Source organism: Ziziphus jujuba, chromosome 8, assembly GCF_031755915.1.
Source record: "Ziziphus jujuba cultivar Dongzao chromosome 8, ASM3175591v1".
In the NCBI taxonomy this organism is placed as follows: domain Eukaryota; kingdom Viridiplantae; phylum Streptophyta; class Magnoliopsida; order Rosales; family Rhamnaceae; genus Ziziphus; species Ziziphus jujuba.
In genome coordinates this window covers 1,522,493-1,542,035 of record NC_083386.1, presented here as the reverse complement: position 1 = coordinate 1,542,035, position 19,543 = coordinate 1,522,493, and the positions used below count along the sequence as shown (strand labels likewise).

The following is a 19,543-nucleotide window of genomic DNA, read 5'->3' as shown; positions in this document are numbered from 1 at the left end:
AAAATTGGAATGTGATAATTAAACAAATAAATAAACAATAAATAATAAATTGAACAATTGAAAAATTAATTAATAAATAAACAACAAATAAATCAATAAAAAAAAGTTTTTTTTTTTGGCCTGCTGACGTCAGCAAACGACGTGTCGTGCTGATGTCAGCAGATGACGTCAGCAGTCACCCCAAATGACATGTCGTTTCTCTCTTCTTCTTCACCCAACTGGGTCACGGGTGACCCGGTTCCAGTCCAAACGGGTCACGCGACCCGCTAGTCTTACCCGGCCATAACTTACCGTTCCGACCACCTTTTCCGACGATACCGGCGGCGTTAGTTTCGTCTTCCCTTGGGCAACGTTTCCCACAGATCAATTTGATTCAAAATCAACCCAAAATAAACATCCAAGCAAGGTTTATATTCGGCCAAAACACAAACAAACACCCTTGGAAACACATGAAATTCCAGAAAATTTTAGGCAAAATTGGTGCCATTTGTTTCCTGTCTTCTTGGGAAACTTTTTCCCCAAATCAATTTGGTCCAAAACCCAGAAAATTATAACACCCAAGCATGTGAAATTCAATCGCCAAAAACCCAGTTTTTATATATATATATATATATATTTTATTATTATTATTATTTTTTTTTTCAAAACAAACAAAAATCGACCATGAGTATATACCTATATACGTAAATATGTTTAATAGAATACATAATCTTGAATCTCAAAATTTACATATGTACACAATTCAAGAAAATAAAGGAAAAGTAGAATTAATGTAAAGCAACGTATATATGCATATATATATATATATATATATATATCTAGAACACTGATAATAATGGCCAAAACATAAATCAATATTCACATGCTAACTGCGATAAACTACAAAGAAATTTACTATGCATATTAACCATAGGCTCTAATACCAATTGTTAGAAATTTTATGGATCTAAATATACATAATAAATTTCATAAATCATAAATTACTAACCTCCAAACGTAGCCATTGATAAATTAAATCTTTAATCCTGCAAAATAGAAACAACGTAAAGTAGTGCCTATGGACACACTACTCTCAAATCACTTTCAGATTTCTGAAAACCCTAATCTCCAAATACTGTATGGTATATCATGTTTGCTTGCCCTAGACCCTTTAAATAGTCTCTGCAAGTCAGACTTATCCATTAATTTTGACACACATAAAATAATAATAATTTGATAATATAATTATACTAGGAAAAATATGGATAAGTCATTGGGCTTATAAAGAGAGTTGGTCCTCCAGTCCAATGGGCCAACTGGAGTCTTATAGAGAGTGTGTGACCAAGGGCCCTACTACAAAATAATAAAATAAGCCAGTCCCATTAATGGCATAAATAGGTCCTATAAGTGAGTAATTGATTATGCCAAGTCCACAAATATTAATTTAATTCAATAGAGTGGTGTTGGGGTAAGTGGGTTGAGATGAAATTAGACGACGACGCACTAGTAGTAGTTGCTGACAATAATCTTTTTCTTTTGCCTGCGCATGAGTAACAAGTAGCTCTGAGTAAGAAAAAGAAGAAGAATTTAAATACATATTTATATATAGGGTTTTTATTCTTGTAGTTTTTGGGTTTATATAATTGGCACGTACGGCCCGCCAAGCTTTTTCTTTTTGGGTCTTAGACAAGAAATTAAAAAAAATGGATATTTTAATAATCTGTATTAATATATAAAAGAAGAACCGACATACATTTCTTCCAAATTTTTTCAAAAAATATATTTTTATTTTTGTTTTATTTATTATAATTTATTATTTGTTATTCATTATTCATTATATTACATTTTATGAATATAATCAAATATATAAAATTAATTTTTTATATAACTATTCATAATTATTAAATAATTAATAAAATTACATATGATAATAATTTTGAAATAAATTTAAAATAAATAAAATATTTAATTTTATCTTATTTACCATATAAATAAAAGAATGTGGAGTCACCTACCAAACAATGTGTCACTGATGGGTAAGAAAAGAATAATACGATAGAAGGCTTATAGAGTTCAATAGTGAGCTTGAGGTATTATGTATCAAAGCGTGTCAGGATCTATGATGAGGTTCTCTAGGACATCTATCTCTCTCTCTAGTATATTTATTTTATTTATTATTATTATTATTTTTTATTGCTGATATTTTAAGAAGTTCCTTTTAAAGTTTTTTCTGTATTGAACTCACTATTATTTCACCAGCTTATTGTGGTGGAAAAAACAATGATTAGCTGGCTCTTTTGGTTGGAAACTTTGCTCTCAAATGCTTAACTGCATCATACGGTCCAAGTGTTGGAATGTATTGCAACCGTAATATTATTCTTTTGAACCAAACTAAATCAATACCTATAACACTCCTAAATAATTAAAAAAAAAAGAAGAGATAGTTATCTATTTTTTTTGCCTAAAAAGAAAGCCAATATTTATTCTGTCTATGGTTTTTGCTCTATATATTTTTCTATTTATAATATTCAATCAAATTATATACTATCTAAAATACTATCTTGTGCTCGAAAAACATTATCTTTTTCTTTTTCTTTTTCTTTTTCTTTTTAATTCTATTTCTAAAAGACAAAATCAATAGTTAAAGTCTTTTTCACTCAACCAATTTTTATTTGATTTATTTTCTATTAAATATTAAGTTTTTTTATGCATTATGTCCATAACAATTTCATATTGCATAATACTATACCAGTACATTTTATGAGATATTTTTTTAACTATTTTTATATTTTATAACCTTTTTTCATTTTTCAAAACGAGAATTTATATATTTTTATTACTAGAGATATTTTATACAAAAACTCTATATACAAATACATATTTATATATGGATATGCAATAAATGTAATTTTATTGTAAAATAATAAGATTAATATATGATAATTAATAATAAGATTGATCTTTTTATTATAAATTTAAAATAAATAATGTATTTTTCTATATTTTTTAAAAAATGCTCAAAATTTATTTATATATATATATATATATATACTTACTTATATTTATATATATATATATATATATATGTATATATATTTATATAAACCATATAATATATAAAAGAAAAAAGATGTATCATGTGTCAGCATATTTGTTTTTCAAATTTCCTCAAAAATTATCTTTTTTATTTTGATTTGATTTGATTTATTTATTTAATATCTTACCTTTTATATGGTTGTACCCAATTATATATAAAATCAATTTTTATTTTAAAATAAATTTTAAACAAATAAAATATTTTATTTATCAAATAAGTTAAATATATAAAATGTAATTGTAGATATATAGTTTTCTTAATTAAGCATATTTTAAATATTTTTACATATACAAATATAGTTATATGGAAATTAATAAAGATATTTTTTTTATTTGGATTAAAAAATATAATATCATAAATAATATTTGTTAAACATAGTAAAATAATATTTATATCTGAAACAAATTATTGATTCATTTCAATTTGAAATTGAATTTTATAGATGGAAAAAATTAAAAAAATAAACATTTTATAATTTGACTTTCATAAATAATTGATTTTATAATGTAAAAATATATTTATAAAATAAATAATATTAATAATAATAAATAAATAAACAAACAATTAAATAATTAAATTACATTGTGAGTATTTAATATATGAAAATTAATTATTTAAAAGAGAATCAAAAAATATATTTGAATTTGAATTTAAATTTTAAATCTATAAATGGAAAATAATTGACTTTAAATTAAACTATATAAATGCATTAAAATTTGAATTTAAATTTAAATTTCACTGATAGAAAAAAATTGGATAGGAAAATTTCATAGATGGAAAAAAATAGATAGATAAACATTTTTGAAATTGAATTCTATGTTTGAATACTATTATATATAGAGATCAAATTTATAGTTATTAACAAACTTTATAGTATAGATTGAAAAAAAAAAAAAGGAACGATCTATATATACTGATTATTAATGAAACTTTTAAATATAATTAATTATTATCGATTATTTTTGAAATCTATCTATTATGGTTATACATATCATTCATCCTGTGTATCGCACGGGAATGAATACTAGTATTATATAATATCCTTATGTAAAACATTAATATTGATTAATTTATGTTAACAATAAACATTATATCTAAAGCAAAAATAAATAAATAAATAAACATTATATCTTTTAAGCAAAAATAATTCTTGTCAGCAATTATCGGCAGTAACATAGAATGCTTTGTGAACTGCAGCTTGGTTCCACCACCTCTTATAAAAATATCCAGTACAATTCGTAATGGGCAAACTGTGGAGACTCAGGTTCTAAATTCAAATTACTGTCAGTGGAGAAGGTTGGTCAAGCTCTTCTAAGTTGTATTCTTTCATCTATCTCACCGGATATACAAACTCAAATCTCGAAGGCTTCAACAACAATGATGTCCCATCAAGTTTGGTGTGCCACTAATCATTTTTTGGGAAGTCAATCGTGAGCAAAAATAATGCAACTCAAAGTCCAATTCCAAACAACAAAGAAGGACTCATTGTCAATGATTGCCTATTTTATAAAGACGTAGGGTATTGTTGATTCTTTAATTATGGCTGGTTTCAGTATCACTGATTAAGATTTTATGATACAGATATTAGCAAGATTACCACTAGATACAATGCTGTCATTGCCAACATCAATTCCAGCGCATGCCTTTCAATATTGAAGAGGTACAGTCCTTTTTGTCGAATTAGGCGGTGCAAATTCTTCAAGCAACTCCGCCTGAAATTATGTCTGCACAAGTTGCTGAAAAGCAACCAAAAAAAAAACAATTCTGGCTGGACCTACAATTTTGGCCATGGTAACAATTCTTCCTGTGGCTGTGAATCAAACTCCACCAACAGTGGACAGCCAAATAAAGGGAGCAATTTCTCCACTCGGAGGCGTGTCAAAGGACATGGAAGAGGAGTTCAATATAAAAACAATCGCATATTTTGCCAAATTTGCAAAATATTATGCCTCATCAGATGTGATTATCAACCCAGAATGGTTGATGGATAGTGAAGCTCCAACTACATCACTTCTGGACCTTCAAATATAGCCAAGAAAAGTGACTACTTTGGTGATGACAAATCGATCATTGGTAATGACCAAGGTTTAGAAATTAAACATATTGGGTGTTTAAGTTTTAATACTCATTATGGTATTGTTAAATTGAATAATATGTTACATGTTCCACAAATTAAAAAACATTTGTTGATATATCTCATTTGACAATTGATAATAATATGCCATTGCAAAGTTTAGCTTTTAGTTTGTTTTTGTGAAGAATAAGGATTCAAAGAGGATATTACTTAGAGGAAGGTTTAAAGATGGTCTCTATCAAGTGATGTCTAAAATCACCAATAATTTTTCAAGAAATCTTAATTTATTTTTAGAATCTTTGAAAAAAGTTACAGAACAGGTTTATTGTTTTAATTCTAATTTTTTTACGCATAAATTGTGGCATTTTAGGTTTGGCCATCCATCCTTTCTTATTATGAATAAATTTGCATCTTAGTGTAACAATTCTTTTACAGCCAATTCTTCTTGTGACACTTTTTGTAGTTCCTATCAATTAGGCAAAAACAAAAGGATATTATGCCCCACCTTCCACAACTATTAGCCATGCACTTGTTGAGTTAGTATTTTCTGATGTTTGTGGTTTGACACCTATTGAATCAACAAATATTATGTTTTATTTGAGGATAACTTTATACGATTTTCTTTGATTATCATATGAAATTAAAATATAAAGTTAGAAGTATTTTCTTAACCAATAAAAAAAATTAAAAATTTCCAAGCAAACTGGAAAGTTGAATATAGACCTCTTAAGCAAGTGTTAAACAATTTTGGTATCATTTCTCAACATTCCTGTCCACATACTTATCATGAAAATGGAGAAATTTAGTGTAAGTATCGCCATATCATTGAAACTGCTTTAAATTTATTAGCTCAAAGCTCAATATCTTTTTTTTCCATTGGTGGAATGCTTGTACAATTACCACTTTTCTAATTAAAAAATTTCCAACTAAAATATTAAATTTTGATTCACCTTTTCAAAAATTATTTAATAAAAATTTTGATTTCACTTTTTTAAAATATTTTAATTGTGAATGCTTCTCATTCCTTAGACGTCCTTAGACGTTAAAGGTCAAAAAAACAAAAAATTTCATTCCACTTTGAAAAATATGTGATTCTTAATTACAGCTCTTCTCATAAAGGCTAAATATATATATATATATATATATTCAAATGCGATTTTTAATGAACATTTTGTTTAGGGGAATTTGTTCCGGTACCCTTCCAAAAAAGGATTTTAAGGATATTTATCATCCGATTCCAAATTTAAAATTTGCCCTTTTATTTTTTAATATTTCCGGATTTCCCTTAATTTTCAAAGGAATTCAAAAAACAATTAAAATTTTTTTCCCTGAACCTGAACGGAGCACATCTCCCCTGGAATACCCTTTTTTCCCCTGAACCGGAAAGGAGCCCTCTTATTTTTCTTTTGTAGCATGTTCTCCCAGCGAATATAAGCAACTTATTCTCTCCCACATCACATTCTGATAAATACACCTCTGATCTGCTAATAAATCTTCATCGGCTTTCATCCCACCTGATAGCTCCGATCGGTGTGCACTGTGCAAGATTTCTATCAACTCATTCGATAGCTCATGCAATTTGAAGATGCTTGAAAGCCTAGAATTTGAAGAGGCGTTCCTCCCATCTCCTCTGGTTGCAAAGGCAAGATAATCTTACCGTTATTCTTATTTTTTTTTTTTCTTTTTTTTACCTTTCGGTCTTTGTTTCAATTCTTTGCTTTTTTTTTTTTCTTTTTTTTTGTGGATTGCTAGGAAAATTGAGGAGCTGGAATGGAATACTCTTTATCCAATTCTTTAATGAAAAGGTTTTCCCTTGAACCTTAATCTGTATCTTGGAAAAGAGAGGGGCGAAGTTAATTTTCTGAAGTATCAAAGTTGCATTTTTTTTCTGAAATATCCAATTCCTTGCTACTGTAAAGAGGATAGATCAAATAAGAAGGTTAGTATAGAATACATTATTTTTCCCTTCACTGGGACCCAAACCCAAATAAATAAATAAACAAATAAAATGGCAAGGTAAACCTATATTATCACGATAATTTGGAATAGGAGAATTCTTTTAGGCTATGTTTGCAAGAGTAGAATTTATTGAAGATTAAAAAAAAATAAAAAATAAAAATTAAAGTATAAAGATTAGAAGCAACTCCACGTAATCAACAACCAACAGTCTAAGCAATCCTAAATCCTCAAAAACATTGTTATATGAATCAGGAGATAGGTGAAATACAATTATGCAGAAAATAAATGAAATAAGCAAGGAATTTAAAATGATAATGGCTCTTACTAGGTAAGGGATGAAAGATGCTGTCGGTGGTTATTCGACGAAAGAGAAAAATAAAATAAAAAGATATGTATGTTATTTTTAATTTTTATTAAGGTTAAAATAGATATAAAAGGATAAAACAAAAAAGGTAAAGAAAAAGCGGATAAATATCCTTAAGGTCGTTTAAAGAAGGGTATTAGGCCATCTTTTCCCTTATCGTTTTACAAAACAGGTCAGGACCGATCCATATTGAAAGAAAGTTATTAACCCACAGTAATATACTACTTTCTGTTTTACTATCCTAACCATCCATGCACGTACAACACTTATGGACACTTATGGGCATCAACACGTGAAGAGCACTTATATCTCATCCATCCGTGCAGGGACAACACTCGTGGGCACCATTTACACTCCAGCAAGAGTTGACTCCTCTTCCGCATCTACTTCCCAAACTAATCCCATCATATCAAATAATCCAAGCACATGCAAGCCACCCATTAATTTCCACTACTATTACAGCCCGTCCTGTACCTACTACCCTCAATTCCTCCATTACACATGCCATCTACATCCCTACAAAATAGCCTCCCCCAATCTCCTCCATCGAATTTACCCCTTGCTTTATTTAACTTGCTGTTAAAAACTCACATTTATAAAGAAAGAATTTTAAAATTAAAGAAATTTCTCATTTAAACATTTGTACAAGATTGGGTCAATTATAAATGCCTTGCATGGTAAAAGGTTTTGTTTCTTTTTTGGTAAAAGGAAGAGGTTGTAGCACACAAGATGAAAACTGTTGAGTAACTAGCTTTGTTATACCGATATATACAGTTCTATGAGATATATATTGTTATTGTTAATATTTATCTTAGCTGTTGTAATTTAATAGGATTCTTTAGTTTATCCTTTTATTGTAAACTTGTATTTAACAGTGGCTTCATGTCAATAATAATAACAACTTTCGAATCCTCTGCTATCTCTTTTATGGTATTAAAGCACCAAATTTTTTTTCTTGATCTCTCTTAATTCTTTTAATGACTTCCTCATTACCTTCCACGTCGATTTCTACTGACACTACAACCATGGTTGCTCCTTCTAATGAGCCATCTCTCTTTAGCTGTGTTCTTGTTGTTATCAATGTGGCAACACAAATCCCTCTTAAACTCACTAAAAGCACCTACTTTTCATGGCGTAAGCAGTTTGATGTGCTTCTCATAGGCTATGATCTCTACGGTTTGTTCAATGGCAATCTTTCATGTCCGTCGCCGACTTTCTCTGATCAGTTTCCAAACCTTGACTATTCATTTTGGATCCGTCAGGAATCTCTTCTACTTGGTATGCTGCTGGCTTCTCTCTCTCCTGAAGTTCATCAGATTGTCGCCACCACTGAAACATCTAAAGATGCGTGGGATCTACTTGCATCAGCTTTTGCAAAACCATCCTACTCTCGGCTGCTGCAAATAGGAGAAAGGCTTATTAAAGCACAAAGTAATCGATCTGTCTTGGAGTATCTTAATGATAATAAAAATGCAGAAGATGAACTCAGCCTATTAGATCACCTAGTGAGTGAAGATGCTCTTACTTTATATATTCTTAATGGTCTCTTTACTGCCTTTGAAAGCATTTCTGCAGCATTCCGTACATGAGATTCTTCTATTAGTTTTGAAGAATTATGTGAGAAATTAATGGAGCATGACAATTTTATAAAAAGGACAGGCACACGGCCTCTAGACACCACGATTACTGCTCATGCTACCCAACGCATGCCTCCACTTGGACCTTCTACCCCACGGTTTAGGTCACCCAAACCATACAGTCCTCCTTGTGCATCCTTTGTTCCTTAAAATCGCCAGGTATCTAACTCCTCTCCCACCAATTACAAAGGTCGCTATCAGCTGTGTGCAACCTAGGGATATTCTGCACGAACATCAATGGACATTCACACCGACGCAGCAAGTACCTCCTGCTCTCAATCAATCCGCTCCTTATGCTTTTCATTTAACATCTATTCTGGATCCTACTCCTACCAGTTCACCTCAACCTTGGCTATTGGACATAGGTGCATCGCATCACATAGCGCAAGATTTTCAAACTTTATCTCTTTATTCTGACTATGATGGCACCGAAGAGATTTCTGTTGGTAATGGTAACAGATTGGGTATCACGAATACTGGCTCTACCTCTTTAGCTTCTCCCTTTAAATTTTTTTCCCTTACTGATGTCTTATGTGTTCCTGCCATAACATGAAATTTACTTTCTGTTTCAAAATTTTGTCATACCAATAATACCTCTATTAAATTCTTTCCTACTTATTTTATTGTGAAGGATCTCTAGACTGGTACTCATCTTCTTAAAGGTCCACTTAGACATGGAGTTTATGAATGGTCGGGTCCTTCTCATCCCTTTCATCCCACACATGCTGCCTATACAAGTGTCAAAACCAGTCTTCAACAGTGGCATCAAAGGCTTGGTCATCCTGCTTGCAAAATTCTTCGTCATATTATCCACAAGTATTCCCTACCTGTCTCAAACAATGTTAAATTTATTTGTTCATCATGTTTCTGTAATGAATCCCATCGTCTTCCTTTCGGTCTGTCTTTCCTTTCTAGTTCAAAACCTTTGCAGTTAGTATATTCCGATGTTTGGGGACCATCATCTATTACCTTTTATGATGGTTTCAAATTTTATGTCATTTTTGTGGATCTTTTTTCTAAGTACACATGTTTATTTCCTATTATGCACAAATCTGATGTGTCTTCTGTTTTTATTAAATTTAAAGCTGTTGTGGAAAGATATTTTCAATTACCATTAATTTCTTTTTACTAAAACAATGGTGGTAAATGTATTAAACTCAAATCTTTTTTTGAAATCAATGATATAAGTCGTTTTTTGACCATACCACATACTCCACAACAAAATGGATATGTAGAGCGTAGGCCAATTCAGATTTCCATTTTGTGCATGATCAAGTTGAGGAAAGGAGTCTTCGTGTTTTACATGTTTCGAGTACTGATCAGCTTGCAGACTTGCTCACGAAGCCCCTCAGCACAAGCAAGTTTCATTCTCTTCGTTCCAAAATCTGTGTTCTTCCAGGATCCCATATTTTGCGGGGAGATGTTAAGTAACTAGTTTTGTTATACACGATATGTACAATTCTATGAGATATATATTATTATTGTTAATATTTATCTTAGCTGTTGTAACTTAATAGAACTCTTTAGCTTATCTTCTTATTGTAAACTTGTACTTAACAGTGGCTTCATGTCATTAATAATAACATCTTTCTAATCCTCTGCTATCTCTTTTAAAAACAACAATTGAAGCATGTTTTGTGAAAATATTAAAGCTGATTATTAAGGCTTGTGATGCTAGATATGCCCCAAGAGGTGGTTATAACAGAGTTTTCTCAATTATTTTATCTATATTTTTGCTAATTTTTTTCTTCTTTTAATATATCTTTTTATCCCATAAATAAAAGGTAACGACCAAACAAAATGAAAGATAACGAACTTTTTCTTAATGTGCTCTTGCATAATTTTTTTTTTCCAGATCATTATTTATTTATTTTTGAACTTGTGCTGATTGAGAAATTTGGGGATTAAATATAGTTTTTTTATTCGGTCTCTAGCTCCAAAAATTTACCAAATCAAAAGTCAAAGTAATGTTTAATCGATAAACTTTGATATTTGTTATTGTTAATGACAATTATTATTACATATGATAAATTTTAATTGAAATATTTAAATTTTTTTTATTTTAAAATAATTATTTAAATAATTATAAAATATATAGATTTCGCTAATGACAACTCATAGTGATAACAAATAGTATTTATCTTAGACTATATTATTATCAAGCAAGCTATCTAAGAACACGTTGAGTATCTTTGTGTGGAGAAGAAAGAATGTATACTTAGTCTTGCTTTGAAATTTTTGTCTAAGTAGGCAATAGAACTCACTTATTACTCCTCTCGAGAAATTTTTGGGTACACAATGTGTACCAACGCGGCTGATATGGGACACACTGATAAATGATACTGTGCCATGTGTGCATAATAATACACCTTATTTAAAATCTTAGTTTATTAGACCTAGGCTACTAATGCGGTTTGTAATCTTCTTCTTCTCATTATATGTTTTATTTATTTTTATTATTATTGTTTTTTCACTGGTAGCTACACTACACCATTATTTTCCTTTGCTATAAATAAAAAATTTTCATGGATGTAAGTTTTTATCCTCCACTTTCTTTTTGAGAGGTATATAAAAAAATTCTATTGCCAGAATTGTCATTGCTATGAATAGATGTTTTTATATACTGGTAGGGATATGCAGATAGGATTATAAATTTAATTTTGCTTTTCCCTTAAAAAAAAAGACAAAAAATATATATATATATATATATATTTGCTTTTGATGAATCAAATTAATTTTGAATCTATAAGTGTAAAGAAAACTTGAAATTTTTTTATCTTTTAGCTTTCATACTGTTTCTTAGTAACCAAACAAAACTTAATATTTGGAAAAAGAACAAAAATGAAAATTTTACAACCGAAGATCACAAGGGTGTGCATCAACACCAACATTTGCATCTAAGAACTTAAATTTGTGCAATTTGTTTCTTTCAAAAAGTCTTTAGGCTTCATGCTATTTTTTATATTTTTCTATCAATACTAGGTCACCCCTCATTATCGTTTTCCGCCATTGGAAGAAGAGGTTTAGGAGCGAGAGAAAAAAAAAAGAAAAAGAAAAAATAGAAAGGTTAAACTCTAATTCTACACGTGCAGTTTTTAAATGAAGTGCACTATTATTTACACACGGCATTATATCATTGACAAATGTCTACCAGGTCAAAAGCGACCTTGGTACACAATGTGTATCCTATAATTTCTCCTCTCCTCTATACCTTCCTAATCAATCGATACTTCGTCAAGAGACAAAAAGTCAATGTCTTTCTTCCTCAGCAGTTTAACCCTATCTTACATTCTTGTAGAGTCAATTATCACTATAAAAAGGGACCTGATGGGTGAATTACAAGAATTACAATTCACTAGCCTTGTTCTATCTTCAAATCTGATATCTATCTCTTGCAATCTCTCCCACTTTAATTTCCATCGAATTATGGCAGAGGCTTTGGTTTCTGGGGTGGTGGAACAGTTGGCTTCCATCACAACCGACTTGGCGATGCAAGAGCTGAGGATGGTGAAGGATGTTGACAAAAACATATCCAGTCTCAGAAGAAAGCTCAAGGACATAAAAGCTGTGCTGGAGGACGCCGAAAGGAAGCAACTTGACAATGCCAGCGTTAGACATTGGTTGGAGAAGCTCACTGATGTTTCTTACGACATCGATGATGTGCTGGAAGAGCGGAGCTCTGAGACTCTCAAATCCAAAATTCAGAAACATGTGGAAGCAGAAGAAAATGATCGCTATCAAAAAGCAGCTGATAAGAAGAAGAAGAAGGTATGTACTCCATTGACCCTTTCTTGCTTTTGTGTTAACCAACTTAAACAAGTTGGTGTTCGCCGAGATATTGCTCACAGGATCAAAGAGCTTAATGAAACATTAGATGAGATTGCCAAAGAGAGACGTGATTACTCTTTGGATACAACAAAAGTTGTTCAAAAGTAGATAAGAGAGACTATCTCCTTTGTTGATGAGTCTCAAGTGTATGGTCTGGATGGGCCTAAGAGTGCTCTAATAGAAAAGTTGCTCGGTGAGAGTAGTGAAGGGCAGCCTGGTGGTGGTAAATCAGTTCCTGTTATCATCCCTATTGTGGGGATGGGGGGAATTGGGAAAACCACTCTTGCCCAACTTGCATTCAATGATGCAAAGACCAAAACACACTTCTCTGAGCGGATGTGGGCGTGTGTTTCAGGCCCAATTGACGAGATTAGAGTTGCCAAGGCAATTATTGAATCTCTAAAAGGTAGTCACCAAAATTTAGAAACACTGGAAGCTTTATTCCAACGTATTCGGGAATCCATCGAGGGAAAGAAGTTCTTTCTTGTCCTAGATGATGTATGGAGCGATGACCATGAAAAATGGGTAAAATTCATACAACTGCTTAGATAGGGTGCTGTTGGAAGTAGAGTTTTGGTAACAACCAGAAAAGAGGAAGTTGCTAACAGGATGGGAGCAGCCGCCCAAATGATTACCTTGCAACTGCTGTCTGATGAGCATTGTTGGTCAATAATGGCTTGCATTCAGGGGAAAGAAATAGTGAAGAGTGCAAACAATTAGAGAGAGTTGGGAGGCAAATTGCAAGCAAGTGCAAAGGCTTGCCTCTTGTAGTAAAGAGCTTAGGAAGTTTGATGTGTTCCAAGGTGACTGAAAAGGAGTGGAAGGATGTTCTATCTAATAGATTCGGGGAATTAGAAGATGAACAAACCAAAACTTTTGCTCCATTCTTCTTGAACTATTATGATTTGTCCCCTAAAGAAAGATGTTGTTTCTCTTATTGCTCTGTATTTCCTAAAGATTTTAAGTTTGACAGGGAGCATTTGATTCAGGCATGGATGTCACAAGGGTATTTAAGTGGTAGTCAAAATCCGGAGGACGAAGGTGAAAAGTGCTTTCAGATTCTAACCATGCGGTCTTTCTTTTAAGATTTCCAGTTAGGTTTTGATGGAAGAATTGTAGGATGCAAAATCCACGACATATTGCACAATTTTGCCCAATTTTTGACAAAAAACGAATGCTTTACCATGAGAGTTGAAGTTGACATGGAGAAAACAGAGCCTCCTAGTGTTGAAAAGATCCATCACTGTTGGTTGTCATTGGCACCGAATTTTCCCAAAATTCCTACTTCAATATTTGATCAAAGTAATCTGCGTTCCGTTTTCATATATTGTATTTCAGATACTAGTTTAGGTGATGAAAATATGGTGTTCTTTCATCAAACCTTTCATTACCTGAAACATCTTAGAGCACTATCTTTGATATCTGGCAAAATAACAAAGGTTCCAGAGCAAATTGGGCAGTTGATACATTTGAGATATCTGAGCATGTATAATAGCATGAATTTGCAAGAATTGGCTGATGAAGTATGTGATTTATGTAATTTACAGACTTTAATACTTCAAGGATGCAGCCGGCTTCAAAGACTACCAGAAGGGATGGGAAAGCTAGTGAATTTGAGACACCTTTACATGCGTGACTGTTCTGCATTGGTGGGATTGCCGAAAGGAATTGGTGGACTAACTCAACTTCAGACTCTAGACACAATGGTTATACCAAAGAAGAATGAAGCAGCATATTTTTTGAGTCTAGGAGATTTGAAAAAGTTGAATCACCTTCGATTTCAAAGGTCTGATTTTGAAATAACAAAGTGCTGTAATTTGATAAATCAGAGCGAGACTGAGCCAATGTATTGGGAATATCTAGTATCCCTAAGTCTAGATTTTGGAAGAATTGAAAAAAAGGAGGAAATTAGAGACGAAGAAGATGAATTTGGGATACTTGAAGCCTTACAACCACATCCAAGCTTGAGAGGTTTACGAATCACAGGGTATAAGGGTACCAATTTGTATCCCAAATGGATGATGGGGTTGGATAAGCTGACGGTGCTGCACATTACCTGCTGCAAGCAGTGTGAGAGTTTACCTCCTTTGGGAAGCCTACTACCTTCACTCGAAGATCTTGTGATTGGTGGGTTGGATAAAGTGAAAAAGATAGGTGATGGGTTTCTGGGACTTGGAGTGGAGCAAGCTAAAGCTGTCTCATTCCCAAAACTGAAAATGCTTGCGTTTTACAACATGCGGGATTGGCGAAGATTGGGAAGGCACTGTAGGCACTAGTCTTCAATCGGGAGTTATGCCGTGTCTTAATGGCTTAATAATTGGAAATTATGGCAATCTTAAATCACTACCACCCTATCTCAAATTCACTCCATTGAACATTCTGCATATCAAGGCATGCCCGGTGCTATCACAATCTCTGCAAAACTTACAAGAGGAGTTTATAGAAGAGTATACCAAGATTTCTCACATCCATGGATGCAAACTTTATATTTCTTTCATGTTCGATACCCACAACAGGGGAAATACATATCCTTCGATATGTTGAATATTGATAAAGTGTAAATTTATTCATCATCAATATTGATAGAAATATTGATTTTATCGGTAGTTGCTGATGATGTTAATAATTATCGATATGATGTCAATAATTTTCAATGAATATGAAAAGAAAAATGGATTTTTACGGAAATATTAGAGAAATAATGTATTTATCAATCGGTAAATATGTCATTGATGTTTATATCTACTATTTTATTATAATTATTAATAGTCTTTCTTTAGTTTTAATAAAAATAAAAATTTATAGTTATAATTTGGAAATAAAAATAAAAATTACTCATTATAATTTGGAATTTATGTATTTCTAATAATGTTGGTTTGCATATTTTTTATAAATTATATGAAAAATATCTCTAATGTGATAAGTTAAAATGTCTATTGTTATACTTATGAAATATTTAAATGTGGTTATAAATTTGAAATATTAAAAAAACATTTTGTATTGATGATGTATTATAAATTATATTTGAAAATTTTATATACTTTAGTATTATTTGTTAAATATAAACGTGCTAATAAATACTATATTTTTTCTATTTACAAATTTTTTTAACATTTATAGATTATTTTATTATTATTGTATTCTAATTATCATATTTTTATATTATTTTACTATATTAATTATCTCGTATGAAAAAATTTGTATTCTAAATTAAATATTTAAAATTTTTGTAATTTTATCGATGTTACTGTCGATATCGATATTTCTATTGATATTTCCATAAAATTATACTTTTGATATTTCCATTGATACTGATATTTGTCACTGCTCATATCTCACGTATTATCGTTGATGGACAAGATACAATTTTATAACTCTCCCCTCTCTCTCTCTCTCTCTCTCTCTCTCTCTCTCTAAATATATATATATATATATAATCTTTCTATGATATATATATATATAATCTTTCTATGATCAAGGCCGACCTGACCAAAACTGATGCGGACAAAAAACATGCTAAAAATTAAAGCCATTGGATTTAAAACCAAAGACATAGACGGTTCAGATTTAAAATTTCCTCACATAAGAAAAATTGCCAAAATTTCCTTCTCGCGGCCACAGCTCCCACTTACTCCATCAATTAAAGAATTCCCAGCAAAGGAAAAGCATTTAAAAAAAAAAAAAAAAAAAGCTCCCCAGTTCTGAGATGGAGTTAGAGGCGAATTAGGTTTGCAAGAGAAAAAAAAAAAAAAAAAAGCTCCACAATTTTGAGACAGAGCTTGAGGCAAGTGTTGGCTTTTATTACATTACCTTATGCTACAAAGATCCTTCATCTGATGCATATTTGTTACCCAATTTGTTGCAGAGAATGCCCAAGTGATCTAAAACAAGGGATTTCTAGTTTAATTTTTGCAGCCCCAAATTTGCAAGATAGCAAAATATAGTGTAGATAATTTCTGGCATTGCTTTGATGAAAATTCCACCATCCAGAATAATGACAATGCTTTTTATGCCTCATCAGATCTGATTGCCAACCCAGAATGTTAATGGATAGTGGAGCTAATGACCACATTATTTCTGAACCTTCAAATATGGCCAAAAAAAAGTGACCACTTTGGTAATGATAAGTTGATCATTGGTAATAGCCAAAGTTTGGAAATTAAAAATACTGGTTGTTCAAGTTTTAATACTCATTATAATACTATTAAATTGAACAATATATTACATGTTCCGCAAATTAAAAACCATTTGCTGAGAATATCTCGTTTGACGACTAATAATAATACCATTATAGAGTTTAAAACTCTCAGTTTATTTTTGTAAAGGACAATGACTTAAATAGTGTATTACTGAGAGGGAGACTCAAAGATGGTGTCTATCAAGTGATGTTGTCCTAAATCACCAATAATTTGTCTAAAAATCCTAATTTATTTTTAGTGTCTTTGAAAAATGTTCTAGAACAGTTTTATTTTAGTAATTCTAAATTTTTTGCTCATAAATTATGGCATTTTAGGCTTGGTCTTCCATCCTTTCTTATTGTGAATAAAGTTGCATCTCAGTGTAACAATTCTTTTGTAATCAATTCTTCTTTTGACACTTTTTGTAGTTCCTATTAATTAGGCAAAAACAAAAGGATATTTGCCCCATCTTCCATAATATTTTTTGATGTTTAGGGTTCGACATATGTTGAATCAAATGAAAGATATAAATATTATGTTTTATTTGAGGATAATTTTATATGATTTTTTTGGATTTATTTTATGAAATTAAAATCTGAAATTACAAGTATTCTCTGATATTTTAAAAAAATGATAGAAAATTCAACCAATAAAAAAATGATAGAATGTTTTGATAAAAACTATTATAACACTCCTAACATGAAAATCTCTATAGGGGATAATTTTCCTATATAGGATTTTTAATTTAGTTGTTATTAGGTATGCTTGTATGGTAAATACTAAATCAATCCATTTATAATTAATTACTAATTAAATTTAAATTTACAAAATCAAATGGATGTATCATTGAAACAACTAATTATCTTTTATGACAAATATTATTTATTATTACTAATGAATAATTACTGATAAAATTTACATATCATATGATAATTTAAATAATTATTATTGAATAATTTATATTTAAAATTTTAATATAAAAATTAATATAATTAAAATTGAATAATTATTGATGGAATTTATATGTATATAAAAATTTAAATAGTTATTATTAAAAGAATTTATTTTTTAAATTTTAGTATAAAAATAAATATAATTAAAATTGAAGTCACACTTTTTAACATTTGAAACGTTTTTCCGTATTCTCAACAGATTCTAAACAAATCATTACTTCATTTTGTCCAAAATAAAAAATCATTACTTTATTAAAAGATTAGTTCAGCATATTCAACTTCATCATTAATACAAAAAAAAAAAAAAAAAAAATTCTTCAATAATATAATTATTGATCAGTGGACAGAATCTAAAGACGCTTATCGATGAATGAGACTTTTAAAAGCTTCAAAAATAATAAAATGACATCAATTATATAATGGGGTTTAAAGTTTAAATCATTAGAATGAGGAAAAGAAAAATGAAATGTCTATGATCACTATCATTTTTTTTGGTTGATTATTATATAAGAAAGGCACATTCATTCATCTTTGCTATTATCATATTAAGACAAAGATGAAAAATATAAGCCGGGACCCAAGAAGATTATTAACTCACATTAATATACCACTTTCTATTTTACCATCTCATCCATACATGCATCCGTCCATGCTGGTACAACATTTGTGGGCACCACCTTATCTCACCCATTATGCAGGTAGAACGCTTGTGGGCACCACCACGTGAGGAGCACTCACATCTAATCCATTCATGCAGGTACAACAGTTGTGGGCACCACCGCATGAAGGGGCCCCTTTCCTTCCATCTCTCTACCACACCAACTCTCAAGTCATCTATTAGATTCCACTACCATTGCAATCCGTCCTATAACTACTATTGACTCCTCTTGCATGTCTACTCCTTACCAAGATAATCCATCACATTAAATAATTAACCTACAACCCAAACCCAGAGCACATGTAAGTCATCCATTAGATTCCACTACTATTACAACCCGTCCTGTAGCTACTGACCCTCATTCCTCCATTAAACGTGCCATCCGCATCCCACAAAATAGCCTCTCCAGTCTCCTTCGTCAAATCTACCCCTTGTTTTATTCCTTGTTGAAAACTCACGTTTATAAAGAGAAAATTTTAAAATTAAAGAAAGTTCTCATTTACAACATTTGTACAAGATTGGGTCAATCATAGCAAAAAGGTTTTGTTTCTTTTTTTCTTTTTTTTTGTGTAAAAAAAAAAAAAAGATGCTGTAGCACACAAGATGAAAACAACAATTGAAGCATATTTTGTGAAAATATTTAAAGCTGTCTCTCAGGGCTGATGATGCCAGTTATGCCCCAAGAGGTGATTAAAACAGAGTTCTCAATGCAGAAAGTGATTAAGACCAAAAACAGAGTTCTCTCAGTTTTTTTTTTTTTTTATCTCTTTTTTTGTTATTTTTTTACTCCATAAATAAAAGGGTAACGGCCAAACA

General features: G+C 30.8%; 2 protein-coding genes across 2 annotated transcripts in view; one reads left to right on the top strand and one right to left on the bottom strand.

Annotated features, from left to right (window-relative positions):
* Nucleotides 1–19,543, bottom strand: part of LOC132804965 (uridine 5'-monophosphate synthase-like) — an 83,841-nt gene that overhangs the window by 20,817 nt on the left and 43,481 nt on the right. The window lies entirely within an intron of this gene.
* LOC132804962 (uncharacterized) lies at nt 6,170–10,620 on the top strand. Its single transcript, XM_060819467.1, has 3 exons — nt 6,170–6,955; nt 7,800–8,978; nt 9,742–10,620. The coding sequence occupies exons 2-3, from the start codon at nt 8,451–8,453 to the stop codon at nt 9,748–9,750; spliced, it is 537 nt and encodes a 178-aa protein (XP_060675450.1). The 5' UTR covers nt 6,170–6,955; nt 7,800–8,450; the 3' UTR covers nt 9,751–10,620.

Bases quoted from the DNA above. Each gene is read 5' to 3' on its own strand.
- LOC132804962 (XM_060819467.1), top strand. From the start codon at position 8,451: ATGACTTCCTCATTACCTTCCACGTCGATTTCTACTGACACTACAACC.